Here is a 21,238-nt window from a genome sequence, read left to right on the forward strand (position 1 = left end):
CTCCTGAGAGAAATGGCTACCCACTCCAGTACTCTTGCCTGGAGAATCCCATGGACAGAGGAGCCTGGCGGGCTACAGTACATGGGGTCACAAAGAGACTGACATGACTCAGTGACTAAACAACAACTGCATCCTCTAGGTTCTTTCCCTGAGAGGTCATTTGGGAAATCCTTCAGAGGCTTCATTCTGTCATCACAACAGTGTTTTGTCGGGTAGGCTCTAGAGATGGTGTGTTCACGCTCAGTGGTGTTCAAGCGTTTGGGACCTCATAGACTGTAGTCCTCTGTCTATGGGATTCTCTAGGCAAGGATACTGGAGTGGGTTGTTAGTTCCTCCTCCAGGGGATCTTCCAGATTCAGGGATCGAACCCACGTGTCCTGTGTCTCCTGCATTGGCAGGTGGATTTTTTTTTTACCACTGGGCCACCTGGGAAGCCCAAGGCTCTAGAGATGCCCTAAAAAAAATCCACTGTGGCTTTCTGTGACCTGAAGGATTGCAATCAAAATAGCCATGCTTTTTGAAACACAAAAGTACTGGCTGTGATTTAACTTGGCAACTTTTAAACTTCATCACTAGCTCGTTGACATCCATGAAGAAAGTGTCCTCATTTGAGTGAGTTCACTGAAGGGATAGTGTTTGCATAGTAGAGGCTGAAGCTGAGAGGGACCTGGGAAAGTGGACACTGCCCAGAGGCAAATGTGAAGTTGCTGTTTTCAGTGACCAGTGTTGAAAGTTTTGTGCTTTATGGTAGTTGTTTTGATCTGTTAGGAGGTTGTAATGAAAAATTAGCAATAAATAAAATTGCTCTATAAGCAGTTATTTGTATCAAGATGAATATCAAGATGAAATTGATTTCTTTAAAACTAAGCAGATTTCTTTCTTAAGCCACCATGACTATTTGTGCTTCTCCTTCTCCAACCTTCCCTGCTCCTCTCCTCCCACCCCGTCCACAGGACTGTGTGAGGCCTTCTCCCTGAACGAGTTCCTTGGTCTCCTTCCTGGTATGGTGCTGTTTGCCTTTGGTTTGATGCATGACTTGTGGTTTTAGCAGTGTTGTTTTTGGTGAGCATCTCACTGGGAAGCCACATCAAGTCCAGGCTTGATTACGTGTCCCCTTTTTTTTTTTTTTTTTTAAATCCCTATTCTTGTATTGTTGTATCAATATTAAGGGGGAGTCTTGCAAAAGCACTGTTAATTACAAGCAGTCACACGTTTCTGGCCACTAGCACGTCATACTTAAATATGCAATAGTTAGAGGCAAGAGGATGCAAGCTCAGTTCTGGGGCTCTCTCAGTGTGACAGATACCACCCTGGGAATCCTCAAATGTGTTTGTGAAAAATAGAGTTTGCTTTATTTTTGAAAAGCAGAAGTAAAAGTTATTCTCAGGTAACCATCTGGATGAAATCACTGTGGCCTTGGATAAATCATTCAACTTTGTTAGACTTCAGTTGCATCACCTATAACGTAGGTAAAACAAGAATTTGCTTGTCTGTAAACGTGAGGCTGGATGAATGTCCTCTGGAGAACTCATTATGGATATTTGATTTGCTCAACACTGAGCTGAGGTGAGGGAAGGAAATGGCAACCCACTCCAGTGTTCTTGCCTGGAGAATCCCAGGGATGGCGGAGCCTGGTCGGCTGCCGTCTATGGGGTCGCACAGAGTCGGACATGACTGAAGCGACTTAGCAGCAGCAGCAGCAGCAGAGCTGAGAAGAAAGAGTCTGGACATAGTATAGTTGAAAGGGGTACATATGTTATTGTTGTTTTCAGTTATTTTCCTTGCAAAAAAAAAACTGTGTATACACCAAAAAATACTTAAAACATAGATGCAGAGTTCAACAAAGAAACACCTATGTAACTTTCACCAGGTGGATGAATGGGATGCTACTGGCTCCCAGAGCCTCTGAGAGTGCCTGATCCACCCCAGCCTCTTTCCTCACTTAGGTTTTACAGTAACTTCCTGCTTTTTCTCTCGTTCTGCCATCTGTGTTTCCCTCTGCTCTTTTGAAAGTTAAGTGCTCTTTGTATTCTAAAAATTACAATATTTGTACTTGGAGTTTAAGGTTGATGAAAGCTTTCATTTCTCATTGGGTAACACCAGGTCCTTGGAACACTCCAAAACATTTACCCCCTCCTCACTTATTTTCTCTCATTGCTGTGTGTTTTATTTCTGTATATTTTGAAGAACACCACGAAATAAATTGTGCTACACAGTCGTGTTCAATTAGATTTATTCGTGCATTTTCTCTGTCTTGTGCTCTTTCCTCCTTTTTGTGTTTCCAGTCTTCCATCTAGAATCCCTTTCCTTCTGCCTGATGTACAACCTTTAGAATTTCCTTTGCCGATAAGGAACTCTCTCAGGTCTTGCATGCCTGAAAACGCCTGAATTGCACCTTCTTTGTGGAAGGATAGTCTTGACAGTTGTATTAGTTTCCTATGGCTGCTGTACAAATGTGGTGACTTAAATCAACAGGATATTTATCCTTGGAGAGTTTTGGAGGCTGGGTACCCGAACCCCATGTCACTGGGCTTGTCTAGATGTCAGCAGAGCTGTGCTCCTTCCAGAAGCTCCAGGGCAGAAACGGTTCCCTTGCCTTTTTCAGCTTCTAGAGCTGCATTCCTTGTATTCTGTGGTTCGTGACCTTCCCCCATCTTCCAAGCCAGCATTGCAGCATCTTCAAATCTCCATCTGCTCTCACATGCCTTCCTCGTCTGTGTGGAGTTTTCCCTCCGCCTCTCTTGTAGTAACATTTGTGATTGTATTGAGGATCTACAAATAATCCAGGATAATCCACCCATCTGGAGGTGCTTAACTTAATCATATCTGCAAAGTCTTTTTTTACCATATAAGGTAATATTGCAGGTTCCAGGGACTGTGACCTGGTTATCTTTGGAGACCATTATTAATCTTTGCACAGGACTGTATAAAACTACATGTTAATTTTTATTTTCTTTCAGCATATCAAAGATATGATTCTGCTGTCTTCTGGCTTCCAGTTTTAAACCATTTTTTAAAGTTGAAGTGTCGTTAATATACAGTGTTGTCTTGGTTTCAGTGCTTTTTCAGATTCTTTTCCATTATAGGTTATTATCAGATGGTGAATATAGTTCCCTGCGCTGTACCTGGGCCCTTGCTGTTTATCTGTTTTATATCAGCTGTGCTGTGCTGTGCTTAGTCATTCAGTCATGTCTGACTCTTTGTGACCCCATGGACTGTAGCCTGCCAGGCTCCTCTGCCCATGTGGATTCTCTAGGCAGGAATACTGGAGTGAGTTGCCATGCTCTCCTCCAGGGGATCTTCCCAACCCAGGTCTCCCAGATTGCAGGCAGATTCTTTACCATCTGAGCCACCAGGGAAGCCCATATCAATGTATATACACGTGTGTATATGTTAATCCCAAATTCCTAATTTACCTCCCCGTTCTTTCCCCTTGGTAACCATAAGTTGGTTTTCTACGTCTGTTAGTCTATTTCAGTTTTGTAAATAAATTTATTTGTGTCATTTTTTAAGATCCCACATATAAGTGATATCATACGATATTTGTGTTTCTCTGGCTGACTTACTTCACTTAATATGACAATCTCTAGGTCTATCCATGTTGCTGCAAATGGCGTTATTTCATTCTCTTTACGGCTGAGTAATATTTCGTTATGTATATATACCACATCTTCTTTATCTATTCATCTGCTGGTGAACAGTTAGGTTGCTTCCCTGTCTTGACTATTGTAAATAGTGCTGCTATGATCATTGGGGTGCATGTCTTTTTGAACTAGAGTTTTCTCCAAACATATGCCTGGATGTGGGCTTCCCTGGTGACTCAGACAGTAAAGAATCTGCCCGTAATGCAGAAGACCTGGGTTTGATCCCTGGGTTGGGAAGATCCCCTGGAGAAGAGAATGGCAACCCACTCCAGTATTCCTGCCTGGAGAATCCCATGGACAGAGGAGCCTGGAGGGCTACAGTCATCCATGGGGTCACAAAGAGTCAGATACTATTGAGCAACTAATACACACACACACGCTCAGGTGTGGGATTGCTAGATCATATGCTAGCTCTATTTTTAGCTCCTACTGTCCATCCTAAAGGAGATCAATCCTGGGTGTTCATTGGAAGGACTGATGCTAAAGCTGAAACTCCAATACTTTGGCCACCTCATGTGACGAGTTGACTCACTGGAAAAGAGTCTGATGCTGGGAGGGATTGGGGGTGGGAGGAGACGGGGGCGACAGAGAATGAGATGGCTGGATAGCATCACCGACTCGATGGACATGAGTTTGAGTGAACTCCGGGAGTTGGTGATGGACAGGGAGGCCTGGCGTGCTGTGATTCATGGGGTCGCAAAGAGTCGGACACGACTGAGTGACTGAACTGAACTGAAGAAACCTCCATACTATTCTCCATAGCAGCTGCACCAATTTACACCCCATCAACAGTATAGGAGTGTTCCCTTTTTTCCCCTCACCCTCTCCAGCATTTATTTGTAGACTTTTTGATGATGGCCGTTCTGGCCAGTGTTAGGTGATACCTCATTGTAGTTATAATGTGCTTTTCTCTAATAATTAGTGATGTTGAGCATCTTTTTGTGTGCCTGTTGGCCACCTGTATGTCCTCTTTAGAGAAATGTCTGTTTAGATCTTTTGCCAGTTTTTGATTGGGTTATTTGTTTTACTTTTTATATTAAGCTGTATGAGCTGTTTGTATATTTTGGAAATTAAACCCTAGTTGGTAGCATCACTTGAAAATATTTTCTCCCAAATAGATTGTCTTTTCATTTTGTTTATGGTTACATTTGCTGTGCAAAAGCTTTTAAGTTTAACTAGGTCCCGTTTGTTTGTTTTTGGCTTTATTTCCTTCACTCTAGGAGACAGATTTAAAAAAAATTATTGCTTCAATTTATGTTAAAGAGTGTTCTATGTTTTCCTCCAGGAGTTTTATATTTAGGCATTTAATCCACTCTGAGTTTATTTTTGTATATTTTGTTAGCGAATGATCTAGTTTCATTCTCTTACACGTTGCTGTACTGTTTTCCCAGCACCATTTATTAAGGAGACTGTCTTTTCATCATTTTATTTTCTTGCTGGTTTCCATTTTTGATGTTGAGGTATTATCTCTCAGTTTGCTCATCATTTGTTTTAAGGTAATCTATACTTTTTCTTTAAGATTTTTAATCTTTGCTTTGATAACTATGATGTGTTTAGATGTACATTTCTTTATATTTATTCTGTTTGGTAGTCACTGGGTCTTTTGAATTTATGGTATCTTTCAATAGTTCAGGAAGATCCTTAGCTGTTTTCGCCTCAAAATTATCTCAACCCCATTCCCCCTTTCCTCCTCTTCTGGGACTCCAGTGAAATGTATGTTAGAATTTTTTTACTATATTCTCCTTGTTGTAAACTCACTCTTGTGTGTTTTCCGTGTTTTTACTTTTCTGTACTATATTCTGGATATTTTCCTCTGATCTTACCTCTGGTTTACTATTCTCTCTTCCATTGTTTTTAATCTGCTGCCAAACACTTCTGTTGAAATTTTGTTACTCTATTTTTTCTTTCCGGAAGTTCTATCTGATCCTCTTGCAGATCTGCTTAGTCATGTTTTATAGTCTTTTCTCCTTAGTTATTTGTGAATTTGTTGTCTCATTTTTTCATGTGGTAATCATACATAAACTTAATAAATCTGTATCTGAAATCTGTCCAGGTCTGTCTCTGGGTCTCATTCATGTTGCCTTATTTCTCTATGTGTCTACTTATCTTTTAACTGTTTTTCTGGTTATTGCCCTTAAAACATTTTTTGTGGAGATTCCCTGAGGCTTGAAATAAGTGTACTGTCCTCCTTCTGACTGTCTTTTCAGGGCACTGCAAGTTGGGGATCACATCAAACCAAATTCATTGCCTATCTGTTTTGTACATTCTTGGGGTGAAATGTGCATGAGAGTGGGCCTATGGCCATGTTTTCTCAAAATTGTTTTCTCCACCTTCCTTTTCCTCCTCCTGCTCTGCTTCAGTACAAAGCAACCTCCCTTAGCCTGTGGAGCTGGGGAGAAATAGGAAGTGACAGATCAGTTCAGAGTCCTCCTAATTCTGAGAGTGTACTCTGGGACCCTGCTTCGTGCAGGGAGAAGTATCCTGTAAGTCTTTACATTGAATGTCCTCTTTGCCTGGATGTCTGATACCCTTACCCCTCCAGTGTCTTTAAGGAGAAAGCAACTTGGGTACTCAAATAGTTCTCTGGTCTCTTTGAATTCAAGCTTCCCCTAAAAATTGGCCTGGCAGGGCTGCACTATCTTTTCAGCTCCTAAGTCCTTAAAAGTGATTTATCCAGAGTTTTTTCTTTTCAGCGAGAAGATTTATCTGAATAACCTATTACCTAACCTGCCCTTATGGGAAATAGCTATTCCATTTTTATTGTATAAAATTAAGCATTTGTGTTTAACAACTATATTTACCCTTAGGAAATTTATAGTGCAAAAAGATCAAGGGAATGTAAGCCCATAAGTTCTTTTGTGTGTGTGAACAGATTTAGTCTTAACCAGTCCATCCTAAAGGAAATCAACCGTGAATATTCACTGGAAGGACTGATGCTGAAGCTGAAGCTCCAGTACTCTGGCCACCTGATGAGAAGAGCCAACTCATTGTAAAAAAAAACCCTGATGCAGGGAAAGACTGAGGGCAGGAGGAGAAGGGGACAACAGATCACGAGATGGTTGGATGGCATCACCGATTCAATGGACATGAGTTTGAGCAAGCTCCAGGAGGTGGTGAAGGACAGGGAAGCCTGGTGTGCTGCAGTCCATGGGGTTACAAAGAGTCAGGCACAGCTGAGTGATTGAACAACAAGAGATTGAGCAGTCATCCTTTGGAAGACTGATCTGGAGTAGAATTTGAGGAGTAAAAGGTGTGAGTCTTGGATGGATTGTCTGAGTGACTTTACAGATTTGAAGAGCCCATCTTGCTTGATACCACTTGTTCTTTCCTTAGGGTGTATCTTCAGTTGGTTAGCTAATAAGTTGCATCTTTGCCTTGAAAAAATAACCACCAAAGGAAAAGCACTCTTAGCCGGTTTCCCTGCCACCTCAGCCTGGTCCTGAACTGCCCTGTAGTGGTGGAGGTCCAGCTTTTTCAAATTCGAGGCAGCTGAAGGCAGCTGGTTTTGACTCAGATGGTAGAGACAGCGCTCGTCAGCAGCTGCCTCTCTCATGGCCCGATGCCTGAGCACTGCGACGTGAGTCTGTGGCAGTGAAGGTGGATTGCTGACTCTGGCGGTGGATAAGTGCATGTGCTTGGGCCGGGTTTATGAGTCCAGTGTTTGGCCTACCCTCAGCATCACGCTTTGACCAGTTGGTCTTGGATCAAGTCTTTAAAACTTTAAATCTCACATGTCAAGAATGAATTTTTGACCCCTTGCTTTTCCAATCCCAGATTTGGATGGAAGCCTCTAAAATGACAATCAACATGAGGAAAAGCTTGTAAATCATTTGTTGATTCAGAAAACACTTAATGGACTTCTGCCACCTGGAAAGCATCATGCTGGGTATTGCAGTATCCTTGCCTCCAGAATACTTATAATCTTGCACAGTATTAAGGCTGATCACCTAAGAGAGAAACTGAGATTTAAGGGGGACCTGAAGCTGTTTGTGAGGCTGATCTGTGATGTTTGTCATCCCATTGCTCATGAGGGTTGATTTGACTGGCCTGGCTGGCTGAAGTTCTCTTTCTTCCTCACATTTCAGGGAGCATCCCTCCCAAAACTGGGGTCATCTCTGAAAGTATGACCTTTTCACCGAGAGGCAGCTGTCCTTTGATCAAGTATAAAGGTGGCCACGCTTCTCTTTTTAAGACCTCAGTTCAGTTCAGTTCAGTTCACTCGCTGAGTCGTGTCTGACTCTGCGACCCCATGAACTTCAGCACTCCAGGCTTCCCTGTCCATCACCAACTTCCGGAGCCTACTCAAACTCATGTCCATCAAGTCAGTAATGCCATCCAACCATCTCAATCCTCTATCGTCCCCTTCTCCTCCTGCCTTCAATCTTTCCCAGCATCAGGATCTTTTTAAATTAGTCAGTTCTTCACACCAGGTGGCCAAAATATTGGAGTTTCAGCATCAATCCTTCCAATGAATATTCAGGACTGATTTCCTTTTGGATTGACTGGTTTGACCTGCTTGCAGTCCAAGGGACTCTCAAGAGTCTTCTCCAACACCACAGTTCAAAAGCATCAATTTTTTGGCGCTCAGCTTTCTTTATAGTCCAACTCTCACATCCATACATGACTATTGGAAAAACCATAGCTTTGACTAGATGGACCTTTGTTGACAAAGTAATGTCTCTGCTTTTTAATATGCTGTCTAGGTTGGTCATAGCTTTTCTTCCAAGGAGCAAATGTCTTTTAATTTCATGACTGCAGTCACCATCTGCAGTGATTTTGGAGAAGAAATAAAGTCTCTCAACGTTACCGTTGTTTCCCCATCTATTTGCCATGAATTGATGGGACCGGATGCCCTGATCTTAGTTTTCTGAATGTTGAGTTTTAAGCCAACTTTTTTTTTAAGACCTAGTGAAAGAAAAAGTGGAGAAAGATGGCAACCAATCTTGCTGCTTATCTTGGACAAAGCTTCACGCAGTCTTGGACAAAGAAACAAGAATTAGTGAGTGATTTATGTGTCAGAATAAACTCAATTTTCTGGAAATCATCTTTGAATGGATATTGGAATTTGATTAATAAAGCATGGCTGGAGTGGAAGATGTGTTCTCTTTGCCAGTTCACTCAGAAATCACTGCTGGGACTTCCCTGGCATTCCAGTGGTGAAGACTTTGCCTTTTGATGCAGGGGGTGCAGGTTCAGTCCCTGGATGGGGAGCTAAGATCCCACATGTCTCCTGGCCAAAGACAAACAAACAAACATAAAGCAGAAGCAATATTGTGACAAGTAATGCAGACTTTATAAATGGTCCACATCAAAAAAATCTTTGAAAAATCACTGTTGTACATTGTTCTACACAAATGAGTTTGAAGCACTTTTTAGTTAATGCACTAAGAGTGCAGGTAGAGCTCAGTAGACAATTACCAGTGTGTGCCTTTAAGAGGAAGCCAGCTTAAAATCAGATTTGTTTCTTCATCAAGACTTAGAGGATAAGCCGCCCCTCTCTTTCTTGGCAAGCAGTCAGGCTGTTCGCTTCTAGCCCCCCAGCTTCCTTGACCATGGGAATTCCTTCCTCGTTTGACTCTGAGTGCAGCTTCCTCCTGCTTTTCTGCTTTCTGTTTGCCTGTTGCTCTCCTTTCATTGCACGCGCGCTGTTTCCATGTCCTGCTCCTCTGTCTTGCTGAGTTTTTTTTGATCCCAAACAAGGATGACTTTGTATTCAACTTGCTATGAAAGTTCAATGACATGTGACATGTGGTATGTTTTCCAACTTTTATATCTTAATACTCTTCTAGCATTTAGCCATGGGGTCATGTTTGGCTGAATGTGATACTCTTGCCACTCAAATTTTAATTGAAGTAAATAGTGAAACATAGTTGTAGTGCACCGGTCCCTGGACCTCCCCTCCCCCTCCCCCTCCCCACCTTCTCCTCCTACTCCTCCTCCCTTTCCTCTTCCTCTTCTCCCAGAGGAGGTGTCAGAAAGCACAAGAGTCTGCAGAGTAGTAAAATACCAACTCCTTTTTTTTTTTAATTTTACCATTTTATTTATTTATTTTTAAACATAAATTTATTTTAATTGGAGGCTAATTACTTTACAATATTGTAGCGATTTTGCCATACATTGACATGAATCTGCCCCGGGTGTACATGTGTTCCCCATCCTGAACCCCGCTCCCTGCTCCCTCCCCATCCCATCCCTCTGGGTCATCCCAGTGCACCAGCCCTGAGCATCCTGTCTCATGCATCAAACCTGGACTGGCGATCCATTTCACATATGATAATATACATGTTTCAATGCCATTCTCCCAAAACATCCCACCCTCGCCCTCTCTCAGAGTCCAAAAGACTGTTCTATACACTTGTGTCTCTTTTGCTGTCTCGTATACAGGGTTATTGTTACCATCTTTCTTTTTTTTTTTTATTTTATTATTTTTTTTTTGTTACCATCTTTCTAAATTCCATATATATGCGTTAGTATACTGTATTGGTGTTTTTCTTTCTGGCTTACTTCACTCTGTATAATAGGCTCCAATTTCATCCACCTCATTAGCACTGATTCAAATGCATTCTTTTTAATGGCTGAATACTACTCCATTGTGTATATGTACCACAGCTTTCTTATCCATTCATCTGCAGATGGACATCTAGGTTGCTTCCATGTCCTCGCTATTATAAACAGTGCTGCGGTGAACATTGGGGTACACGTGTCTCTTTCAATTCTGGTTTCCTCAGTGTGTATGCCCAGGAGTGTGATTGCTGGATCATATGGCAGTTCTATTTCCGGTTTTTTAAGGAATCTCCTCACTGTTCTCCATAGTGGCTGTTGCATTCCCACCAACAGTGTAAGAGGGTTCCCTTTTCTCCACACCCTCTCCAGCATTTATTGCTTATAAACTTTTGGATAGCAGCCATTCTGACTGGCGTGAGATGGTACCTCATTGTGGTTTTGATTTGCATTTCTCTGATAGTGAGGGATGTTGAGCATCTTTTCATGTGTTTGTTAGCCATCTATATGTCTTCTTTGGAGAAATGTCTGTTTAGTTCTTTGACCCACTTTTTGATTGGGTCTTTTATTTTTCTGGAGTTGAGCTGGCAGAATTGCTTGTATATTTTTGAGATTAATTCTTTGTCACCAACTCCTTAAACTTAGGATAAATCTCATTCTGTTACTTGCTTTTGTATATACACATGGAGGAAAAGTGATCACCTGTTGGAAAGTATCTAATACTGTGTTAGAGGTGACTTTGATCTTTTGCAAAAGCAGAGAAGGAAGACAATGCAAGTGTTGGGCACAGCACTGTTGACTGACTAGTGGCGGTGATGAAAGGTAACCAGTGTTCTTGGAGGAGAATCAGGTCAAGGTTGGGTATTGGCTACTCTGCTATTACGTGGGCACGCCCACAACCCTCAGTCTCCCCAGGTGATCTCATGGGCCCATGCTTGGATGTTATCTTGGCCTCTGGGGAAATAAGATGCAGCTGTGTTGGGTGGCTAGCGTCCTCTGATCCCAGAATGTTGGGGTAGACCCTACTGGGAGTCATTTATGCAATAGTGTTTACCAAGCTTCTGCTTGTGCCCAGGTATGGTTGTTGGGAAGGTAGCAATGAAAGAGACCTGTTCTCATGGAGCTTATATCCCAGGGGAGTGACAGGCGATAAATCACAGAATAAACAAGATAATTTCAGATATCAACAAAGGTAGGATAAAGGGACGGAGAGTGACGGTACTTCCTTTAGGTTCCTGGGTCTGATGTGGCCTCTGTGGGACGGGGACAGTAGCACAGGAAGCTGAGGTTGAGAAGGGGCTGGTCACATGAGGATCTGAAGCAGTGATGTCCTGTAGAACTTGCTGCATGCTGAAGATGTTACATATCATGCTATCCAGTTTGTGTGGCCATGAGTCTCATGGCTACTGTGGCTGGTACAGCCAAGGAGCTGAGTTTTAAGTTGTATTTAATATTAATAACTTAGCTTCATGTGTTAATAGCTACTCTCTTGGACAGTGCAGATCTAGAGAGAGGCCTTGCAAGGAGAGGCCTTGCAAAGGTCCTAAGGACATGGGGCCCCTGAAAACCCAGCATGGGATCTGTGTCTGGAAGCTGGGCCCAGTCTTCAAAGAGCAAATCTGGAAAACTTACAATTGTTTCCTGCCTCTGTTTTGTGAGCCCCTGGAGAACGTACAGAGGAACAACAGTTAGCCAGATGAGAACGAAAAGGCCCTGCCCAACAAAGAACCTGCTTCCTTTTCTAGGAAGGGCTCATTCCCACATCGTCTGACTCACAGCTCTTGACTGGTTTCCTCTGCTCACAGGCAGGGCTGGCCTTTGTCTTGCAGGATGTAGCCATTACATAGATCTTGCTTGTTCATTCTGGGAACGAATCCTGTGTTTGTTCTTTCCTCTAACCTTTTTGTAATGAGAGGCTGGAACCTCTACAATTTTTCTTTTAAGGGGTTCTCTAAAGAGCCTTTTTAGAGAGGTGATGAGGTGAAAGAGAAGCATGAAAAAGCTGACTTAAAACTCAACATTCAAAATACTAAGATCATACATCCGGTCCCATCACTTTATGGCAAAAAGCAGGGGAAAAAGTGAAAATAGTGACAGATTTTTGTTTTCTTGGGTTCCAAAATCACTTCAGACAGTGACTGCAGCCATGAAATTAAGACACTTGCTCCTTGGAAGGAAAGCTATAACAAACATAGACAGCATATTAAAAAACAGAGACATCATTTTGCCGACAAAGATCTGTATGGTAAAAGCGGTGGTTTTTCCAGTAGTCATGTGTAGATGTGAGAGTTGTACCATAAAGAAGGCTGAGCACTGAAGAATGGATGCTTTAGAATTGTGGTGTTGGAGAAGACTCTTGAGAGTCCCTTAGACTGTAAGGACATCATACCAATCAGTCCTAAAGGACATCAACCCTGAATATTGATTGGGAAGATTGATGCTGAAGTCAAAGCTCCAATACTTTGGCCATCTGATTCGAAGAGCCAACTCATTTGAAAAGACCCTGAAGCTGGAAAAGATTGAGGGCAGAAGGAGAAGGGGGCAACAGAAGACGAGATGGTTGGATGGCATCACTGACTTAATGGACATGAATTTGAGCAAACTCCAGGAGATAGAGAAGGACAGGGAAGGATGTCGTTCTGCAGTCCATGGGGTCGCAGATTCGGACATGACTTAGAGACTGAACAACGACAGTTCTGCATTCTTCTTACTTCCCTCCAGTTATCTCAGGGGCCAAGGCTCCAACTTTTCTGGCCTAGCTATTCCCTCCAACCCCCTGTCCCAAGCTAGGATGGTATAATCAGTCCTGGTTATAAAGAGAAACCGGTCTTTGGAGATAGTTTCACCATGACTTGCCAATTCTGTTGAAAAAGGTTATGAAGGAAAAGAGGAAAGGAAAGGAGTGGGAAAAAAAGACTCCAGGAACGTTTGCAGTGGTTTTCTCACATGCCGTGTGTGTGCTGGGATCTCTTAGGTCCTGGAAACCTCTGTACCTCTTGGCCAAGAACTGGGCTATTCCAAGCAGCTTCTGGCTTTTCCCAGCAGAGTGGGGGAGGGAGTGGATGCCACAGGGACCAGCTCTGCCTCTCCAGTGCAGGTGGGGATTCGGCTCCAGCAAGATTCTCAGCCAAACAGAGATGAAGTAGCCCATCCAGGGTCGGTGTGCTGCAGATTAGAGGAGGCCCAGCTGTGGTCTCTAGTCCAGGCCTGGCCTGGATTAGTCACTGTGCTTGCACACCCCATGGAAGGTGCAGTTACTTAGTCCCACTCTGAAGGGTGCGAGAGACTGAGTCTGTGGGCCCAAGCCTGCTTCTGGTGGTTGAGCTGTGACTGTCGTTTCCCTTCGGCCTTGCCTAGCTGTCTGCAGTTAACTGAGAGTTCCTCTTCCCCACCCCCAGACCTGCAGTGGGAAGGGGAAAGAGGCTGCTGCAGACTTCGGCTTTCTTTTTGTTTTTAATTGGAGGATCATTGCTTTCCAGTGTTCTCTATGTCTGCATTTCTATTCCTGCCCTGCAGATAGGTTCATCCGTTCTGTTTTTCTTGATTCCATGTATTTGGATTCATGTATGATATTCGTTTTTCTCTTTCTGACTTATGTCACTCTGGCATGAGAGACTCTAGGTTCTTCCACTTCTCTGCGAATGACCCAATTTCATTCCTTTTTATGGCTGAGTAATATTCCATTATACATATGTACAACATTGTGTATATGTACCACACAAGAAGCCGTCTCATGCCGATGACCTAATCTCTCTGGTCAGAAGTTTGAGGTCCGAAAATGGGCCTTTGTTGACCCCTGAACAGTGTGCTGGCTCCTCTGCCTACTTTGTGCAAGTGCCTTCCAGGCATACAAGTGTGAAAACACACCTGAATCTTGCGCTTGGGCCTCCACAAGAGAACACGGATGCCTCTCTCCTCCAGGTGCCTTGCCCTTACATTTTGGCATAATGGTTCTCCAACAGAGAACTGCCTGCTATGGCAAGGAGCCTTGATGGACAATTTAATATAAGGGAGTTCATTGAAAAGTCCTTATACGCTAGATGGTGCAGTATACTTGTCCGACTGAATTCATTTGTCCCTGAAAAAATTAAGTTTTTTCCCCTGAAAAATAAGTATGCTTATTTAAAAAAAAATTGGAACATTTACCAAAGGAGAAAGGAGGAAGCAATGACTTAAGAATCCACCATCTAAACTCAGCTGCCCTTGTTAATATTTTGGTGTGTTCTCTGATAGTATTTTTTTCTTTCTACCGAAGGGTTGTTTTGCCTTTTATATGTCTATGACCATAACGTATATACAATTTTGTGCACTGTTTTTTTTTAATTAAAAACTTTTAATTGAATTTTAGTTTATTTACAATGTTTTGTTAGTTTCTGTTATACAGCAAAGTGCTTCAGTTATATATATACATACTTTTATATGTTTTTCCATTATAGCTTATTGCAAGATATTGAATCTAGTTCCCTGGGCTATCCAGTAGGACCTTGTTAGTTTTTTGTATAACAGTGTGTATCTGCTAATTCCAAACTCCTCATTTATCCTTCCCACCCCTTTCTCCTTTGCTTACCCTAAATTTGTTTTCTGTCTGTGACTCTGTTTCATAAATAAGTTCATTTGTATCATTTTTTTTAGATTCCACATGAAGTGGTATCATATTTTTTGTCTGTGTTTGACTGACTTCACTTGGTATGATAATCCCCGGGTTCATCCATGTTGCCACAGATGTCAGTATCTTGTTCTGTTTATGGCTGAGTAGTATTCCATTCCACACACACCCCGCACCCCCCACCCCCCTCTTTTTCATCCATTCATCTGTCGATGGATATTTAGGTTGCTTCCCAGGGACGGCGGAGCCTGGTGGGCTGCCGTCTATGGGGTCACACAGAGTCAGACACGACTGAAGTGACTTAGCAGCAGCAGCAGCAGCAGCATGTCTTAGTTATTATAAATAGTGCTGCTGTGAAAATTGGGGTGCCTGTATTTTTCAAATTAGAGTTTTTGTCTTTTTTGCATATATGCCCAGGAGCGAGATTGCTGGATAATTCTATTTTTAGTTTTTTTACAGAACCTGGTTTTTAATATAACATTCAATAGTAAGTAGATTATAGACTTCACTTTGCATGGCCATGTGTTATGCCCTTAAGTTCCTGTGTGCTTTGCACTTGGATGTTTTGAGCTCTGAGGACTCTGTCAGGGCTGGAGGCCACACACTGAGTCAGTGATGAAGCCAGGTGCCTTGAAGCAGTGTTTCCCACCTCCCTATTCTTAACCTTCCACCGCCTTCACCATCCCCCACAGGCTATACATGCCGCCAGGTGTGTCTCATGTTATGTTACTGTGTGTAGCCCCCCACCACCCCCACTGACGGTCACTACACCACCTGCTTTGGGATGTCGCTCCTGGAGCAGAGGCCAAATGATCCCCTTCCATCATGTCACCTCCAGGAACTCATAGTCTCATAATAAACAGCAGCATTTCATCTGGGATAGAATTGCCTCCTGCTTCTTCCAGCCCAGGGCCCCTTCCCATCCACTTGTCATTGCTGGCTTGGTAGCAGGAGAAAGGCAGAGCCTTAGATCCGGGTTTGGGGAGATGTGTGTGGTGGAGCACTTTGTAGTAAACCCTTATCCTAAGCAAGTCCCGAGTGTAATAAGATGAGACAAGAGACAGAGGAAGGGCAAAATACGGTGTCACCTCGCGCCTTGAGGAGGACTAGTTGATCGTGGGAGGGGCCCGGGCCTGAGTAGAAGTGCGGCTGTGGCCAGGCTGGCTGGATCCTGTGCATCAGGATCTGGGACTGGCGCCTTTAGGTGTCTGTGACTGAGTGGGCGGCAGAGAGCCAGGGCGCCTCGGGCAGCCTGTGGGCTATGACTAAATTAGGAAGAAGGAGCCCTCGGGCTCTCAGGGAGCTCAGTGGGCAAGTGGGCGGTGGACCAGCCTCTGGTGGGCAGCTGTTCAGGCAGGCAAGAGTGGCCTTCACTTCGACTTTACCAGTGGCTGCAGGAACGTTACACCCTGACTGTGTGGAGAAGAGCCTCCCCGAAGCTAGTGACCATCCCCCCCACCCCGATCCCCACCTAGGAGTCTCAGGCAAATAGAACGCCATGAGCTTTCATCCCTCAGCCTTTCTAAGCTCTTTTGGGAAGGTTTTACCTTGTAAAACGCCTACCCTCCTGAATAGTTTTGAGCTGGGATTATATAGGATTCTGGGCATCACAGATGAACCTTAGATGGTCCAGACAGGACACAAAGGGGCGATGGCAGCTCTGTTTAACCTGGCAACGAAGCATCTGCAGACAGCAGCATTTGACTTAGAAAGTCATGAGAAGGTTTACTTGGTTTGATTAAATATTATAAAGAGAAGAGGAAGAAAAGTGGCAGGAGAATGGTGACTGCAAGTGAGCAACTTAATTAAACTGTAAATCAGGCCAAGTCCATCAGGGGACCCATGGTCTCCGGTCAGTGCCTCACAGAGAGGGGCTTCTTGCCTTTGTTCTCTTTTCTTCCTTCCTTCCTTCTTTCCACCTCCCCCCACCTTTTGGTGTCATATTTTTTGCAAGACTTTTAGAAGTACTTAGCTGTAGGGTATTTTCTCAGCTGCAGCACTGTTGCCATCTTGGACTGTTATCCTTGTTTACGGGTCTGTCCTGAGCATTGTAGAATTTTAGCAGCACCGCTGGCCTCTGCCCAGTAGATACCAGTAGTCCTCCCAATTCTGAAACAAAATGTCTACAGTGTACGCTGGGGCCCCAGTTACGGGCCCCTGCTTATAGCAGAAGACAGCCAGTTCTTCCTGCTGAAAAATGTTGCAGTTACAGCTTGGGTTGGTGAAATGATGAGTCACTTTACTCCATCTCCTCTTGCTTCACAAAAGTTTTAAAAAGAGGGGCCAGCCAATCAGGAGGTTTGTGGGTTGGGAGTCGGTGTGACCACACTGTCTGAGGCGGCTGCATTGCTAAGTGTCGTTATGGGGTCCTTTTGGGGTTCTTCAGGACCAGACCCAGAGTCAAAAACAAGCAAATAAACAAAGCACTCTCATCACCGCCATCCACAAAAAATAGGAAAGTAAACCAGAACTGAAGGCTTTGGAATTTTATTAAAAATGACCTCATGATTAGCACCAGACTCCCTCCTTCAGAAGCGGTCTTAGGCGTCCTGTCTGCGGAGAGCTGGCCTGGGCATTGACATGTGAAGAGGCTGAGAACATGTGGTATAAACATCGACTGATATTGTTTGCCATTTACACTCAGCATGTGTAATGCCACAGGAATGGCTCCTGGCGGCATGTGACTCTGCTTCCAGCCGGTGTGCGGTGCCCGGGGTGCTCCTTCTCTTTCGCTGGCTCCCTTGCTCGCGTCCCCCCTCCTGTGCCCCCGTCCCAGACTCGGGAGAGTCTAAGTGGACGCTTGTCATGATTGGCATGCGGAAAGCTGGTAGAATGTCATTGGAATTTTCTAGGGAGGCACACGCGCGACACCCAAAATGACTCCCGGCTTCGGTGGCCTCAGGTGAGCCTTCCATGCCAGGAGTCCTGGTCTTTTTCAGAAAGGTAAGGTTGCATGACGTCATCCTACCTTTCCCCAGCCCAAGCGGGAAATCAAGGATTTTTTTTTTTTTTTAATTCTCTAGTCCGGGCAGCACTTCTGACCATGTTCTTGGCGCTAAGCATTTGTGCATGAGTATGCGATTTGTGTGGATCCCCACCCCCTTCTGTTTAAAAAAGTTGTAATAAATGATTCACAACGGCAGGGGTAACATGTGACCTAAAACAGCTCCTCATGACCCCAGTGAAATCAGCGATCCCAATGTCAAGGAAGTCTAGATGCTGTTTTTACGCTGGTTACTAAACTCTTTTATAAAGAAAAGTCGCGTGGCTACGGGAAAACAGATTGCGTTGTCACCAGATCGGAGGGAATGGAAGGGGACATTTTCGAAATCCCGAAACCTTATGAATTATGAGGGTCTCCGAAGGTTAAGGTTTGTTGTGTTCATTGCTGGAACTTGTCGATGATGGAAAATGAACTTTAAGGCATTTGAAATGTCCTGTATCTGTTGAGTGCAGAGTCAGACTCATGAACCGGAGGGGAGTGTGGTGTTAGGATTCACGAGCAGGGGTGTTTTGCCAGAAAAGCATGCTCGCAAGTCGCTTCTGAGCACCTCTGCAGGAGCTGTGATACACATTTCAGCAGCTTTAGATCTCTTCAAATTACAAAGCAAAACTATATTAACAGTCCCCAAGCAAGTACATAAACTTATGTCCTGAGGTTCAGGGGACATAGTTGGACGTGGATGTGATGATCTGTTAGCAGGCTCAAGCACAACCAAACGTGACTCACCTCATTTCTTCATCTGATGCAATTAAAAGTCGCTTGGACACATTTGAGAGAGGAATACTGGTTCTCTGCTTGCAAGTGTGTCAGAAATCCACACTCTGGTTAAATGGCGTGTATGATGTGTCTTACGTCGTGGGAATTTTTTGAACCTTAAAAAAATCCAGATGTTAGCTTTACTATTGGTTTCTGCCTTACATGCATAGGAATCTTTTTTTTTTTTCTCCTTTCTTTTTTTGCACTTTTTTGTCGAGATGTCAGAAAACTGAAGGGAAGAGGGTTAATATTTTCACACACTCACCCCTCCCCCACACACATACACTAACAGCTGCCACGTATGATTTTGTGGAATTTGATATTTTGAACAAAATGACTTCCTTATTTTCCAGAGTAATATAATAATCAATTTTACCATAGAGGACTGTGTACATGTCAAGCCTTGGCTTCCCCTAATTAGCAATGGATGGGGTGGCAGGGGAAAGGGCTGGAGAACAGTTTTGAGTGAAAAGCCAGCCATTGGGTTTTAACCATTCTTACTTGCCTCAGCCGAGGCAGTTCTCAATCTTGCTTGGATCCGAACCACAGGTTTAATTTGCAGTGATCTGAGAAAATGGCTACAAGGGCACGCACACGTGTAACTGAGATGGGCCTGTCCCTCTGTTGTTGCTTTTTGTCTTTCATCCCCTCTCTGCAGTAACTTTCATAGGACCACAGCTTTGTAAAATAGAGGCAAAACTCAGAAGTCACCTACATAGAATATTCTCTGCCTCGGGTGGCACCTGTGTTTTGTCGGCTGTAGTCAGAAAGGTTTTTTTAAGGCACTAGAAACTTCTCTCCATTTTCTCAAACAAATAGTTATATGGTGTATTTATAAAGTCCCACCCGTAATACTCTCATTTACTCTAAGGAATTTAGAAGAATTAAACAGTGCATATTCCCAGAACACAAGGAAACATATACCTCATACTCCACAATGAATCACTTAGCATATTCTGCTAAGGTCTCCGTTCCCATGGGCTTAGAGACAATCGTAAATCCAAGTGAGTTGAATAAGTGTTTGTTCACCGCCTCTAATTTGCCCGGCACTGAGCCAGACAGACACGCAGGAATTTGAAAGATTTTAGGATGTGGATGATGTCTTCAAGGTGCTTATCATTTAGAAAGCAAGAGTCATACCCCAGCAAACCTCACCCAGCTTCCTACAGCAAAAACTATTTATGTACTTTGGGACAAGTCTTGCCACAAAAAATATTTTTTGAATTGTGTGAAAGATGTCAGTCTAGCTAAGAAATATTGATTGATTGCCTGCTGTGTTTGTGACCCTTTGTGGGCTTATAAAAATTTCAGTGTTTATTCTTAAGTACAATTTAAGACACATGGTCATGTTGTTTGTGGTGACAAAAATGGCTTGTGGGGATCAAGGTAAAGAACAGATTGATACTATTCCTTTAGAGATTGGTGAATCTCAAACTTTGTTTCCAATTCCTCTTAAATCTCCTGGGGTAGTTATTAAAAATTCCAATGCCTAGGGTGAAAAGGAATCTCTGGAAATGGGGCCCAAGTATCAGTATTCTAAAAAACACCCCGAGTAATTGCTATACCATTGAAATCTAGCAATACGGAAGATTTTATCAAAAACTTTGTTATTAAGTCTAGGCTGAGTTTGGAAGGTGGGCTTTCTCATAATGATGATGTTGCTTGACTAAAGAACTTTTGACATATTGGAGTCTGACTCCTCTGTCCTCTGCTTTATTGAACTCAGTGTAAATGGAGGTATGCTTTCTTCCTAGTCAACAAAGATAACATAACACTGAGCCAGTCAATCCACCAAGTTACCTGAGGTTTGTGAACCTTGAACATTTTGATTCCAGGAGGTCAAGTGTTGTTGAACATGCTGACTGAATCTCTTAAAGGAAGTTAGGTATAAGAATAACCACATTTTTGCAGTGTCTAAAACCCCCATGGAAAAGGAAGCCCCTTCCTGGGGTACTGCACAATTAGTAGATAGAAGTGGTTCCTAAAAAAATGCAACTGTTACTAAATTCTTTATAACCCACCACCATAGATTCTTAGAGTTGGAAGGTCAATTCAAGCTTGTCTAGTTCAGGGGTTCTCAAAGTGCAGCATCAGTTATCATCTAGACTTGTTAGAAACACAAATTCTCAGGTCTCAACTCAGACCTCCTAAGATAGAAACTGGGGGTGAGCCCAGCATTTGTGTTTTTAAACTTTCCTGATGCCCCTTCCCCTAGTATCTAAACATCACTGCTCTGGTTTCACTTTGTCATTTGACAGACATATCTGTTAAGCGGAGGTTAAGTGCCCCTGAAGTTACCCAGGACTAGAGGAGCAGTAGAGGCTAGAAACTCAGATTTCTCGGGGCCAGAATCTGTCTACACCATGGCCAGATCATTCTCACTTTTCTGTGTATCGTGAGTAACAGCTTTAGGAAAACACCCACCATCCTAAAATCATAAAGCACAAAGGAGCTTTAAATGTTGTCTCATTTGACCCTCCCATTTCACAGATGAGAAAACTGAGGTCTGCAGGGTAAATCAATTGCAATAAGATGTACAATTATTCGTGGCCGAACCTGTCCAAGAAGTAGGTTGACTAACCAACAAAAACAGTGTCTCTCTTGGCCTCCTCCCTAAATACCCCACAACACCTCTTCGGTTTCATAGGGACTCCTAGTATTTAGCTTAAATTACACTGATTAAAATGCCCAGGGTAACTGTCAGGCAACTCTAGGAAAAGACCAGCT

General features: G+C 43.3%; 1 protein-coding gene across 5 annotated transcripts in view; it reads left to right on the forward strand.

The window, feature by feature from the left end:
- Positions 1-21,238, forward strand: part of RBM20 (RNA binding motif protein 20) — a 198,881-nt gene that overhangs the window by 107,622 nt on the left and 70,021 nt on the right. The window contains exon 1 of one of the 5 annotated variants that reach the window (XM_055424674.2): positions 15,189-17,653. The exons of the other annotated variants lie outside the window; for them this stretch is intronic. Coding sequence (XP_055280649.2) covers positions 17,628-17,653 — 26 coding nt within the window. The 5' untranslated portion in view covers positions 15,189-17,627. Of the gene's footprint in view, positions 1-15,188; positions 17,654-21,238 lie in introns of those variants that run through there. 5 annotated transcript variants of the gene reach the window in all.

Source organism: Moschus berezovskii, chromosome 12 (genome assembly GCF_049115385.1).
Source record: "Moschus berezovskii isolate FMDL1 chromosome 12, NW_MosBer_1.0, whole genome shotgun sequence".
Taxonomy (NCBI): Eukaryota; Metazoa; Chordata; class Mammalia; order Artiodactyla; family Moschidae; genus Moschus; species Moschus berezovskii.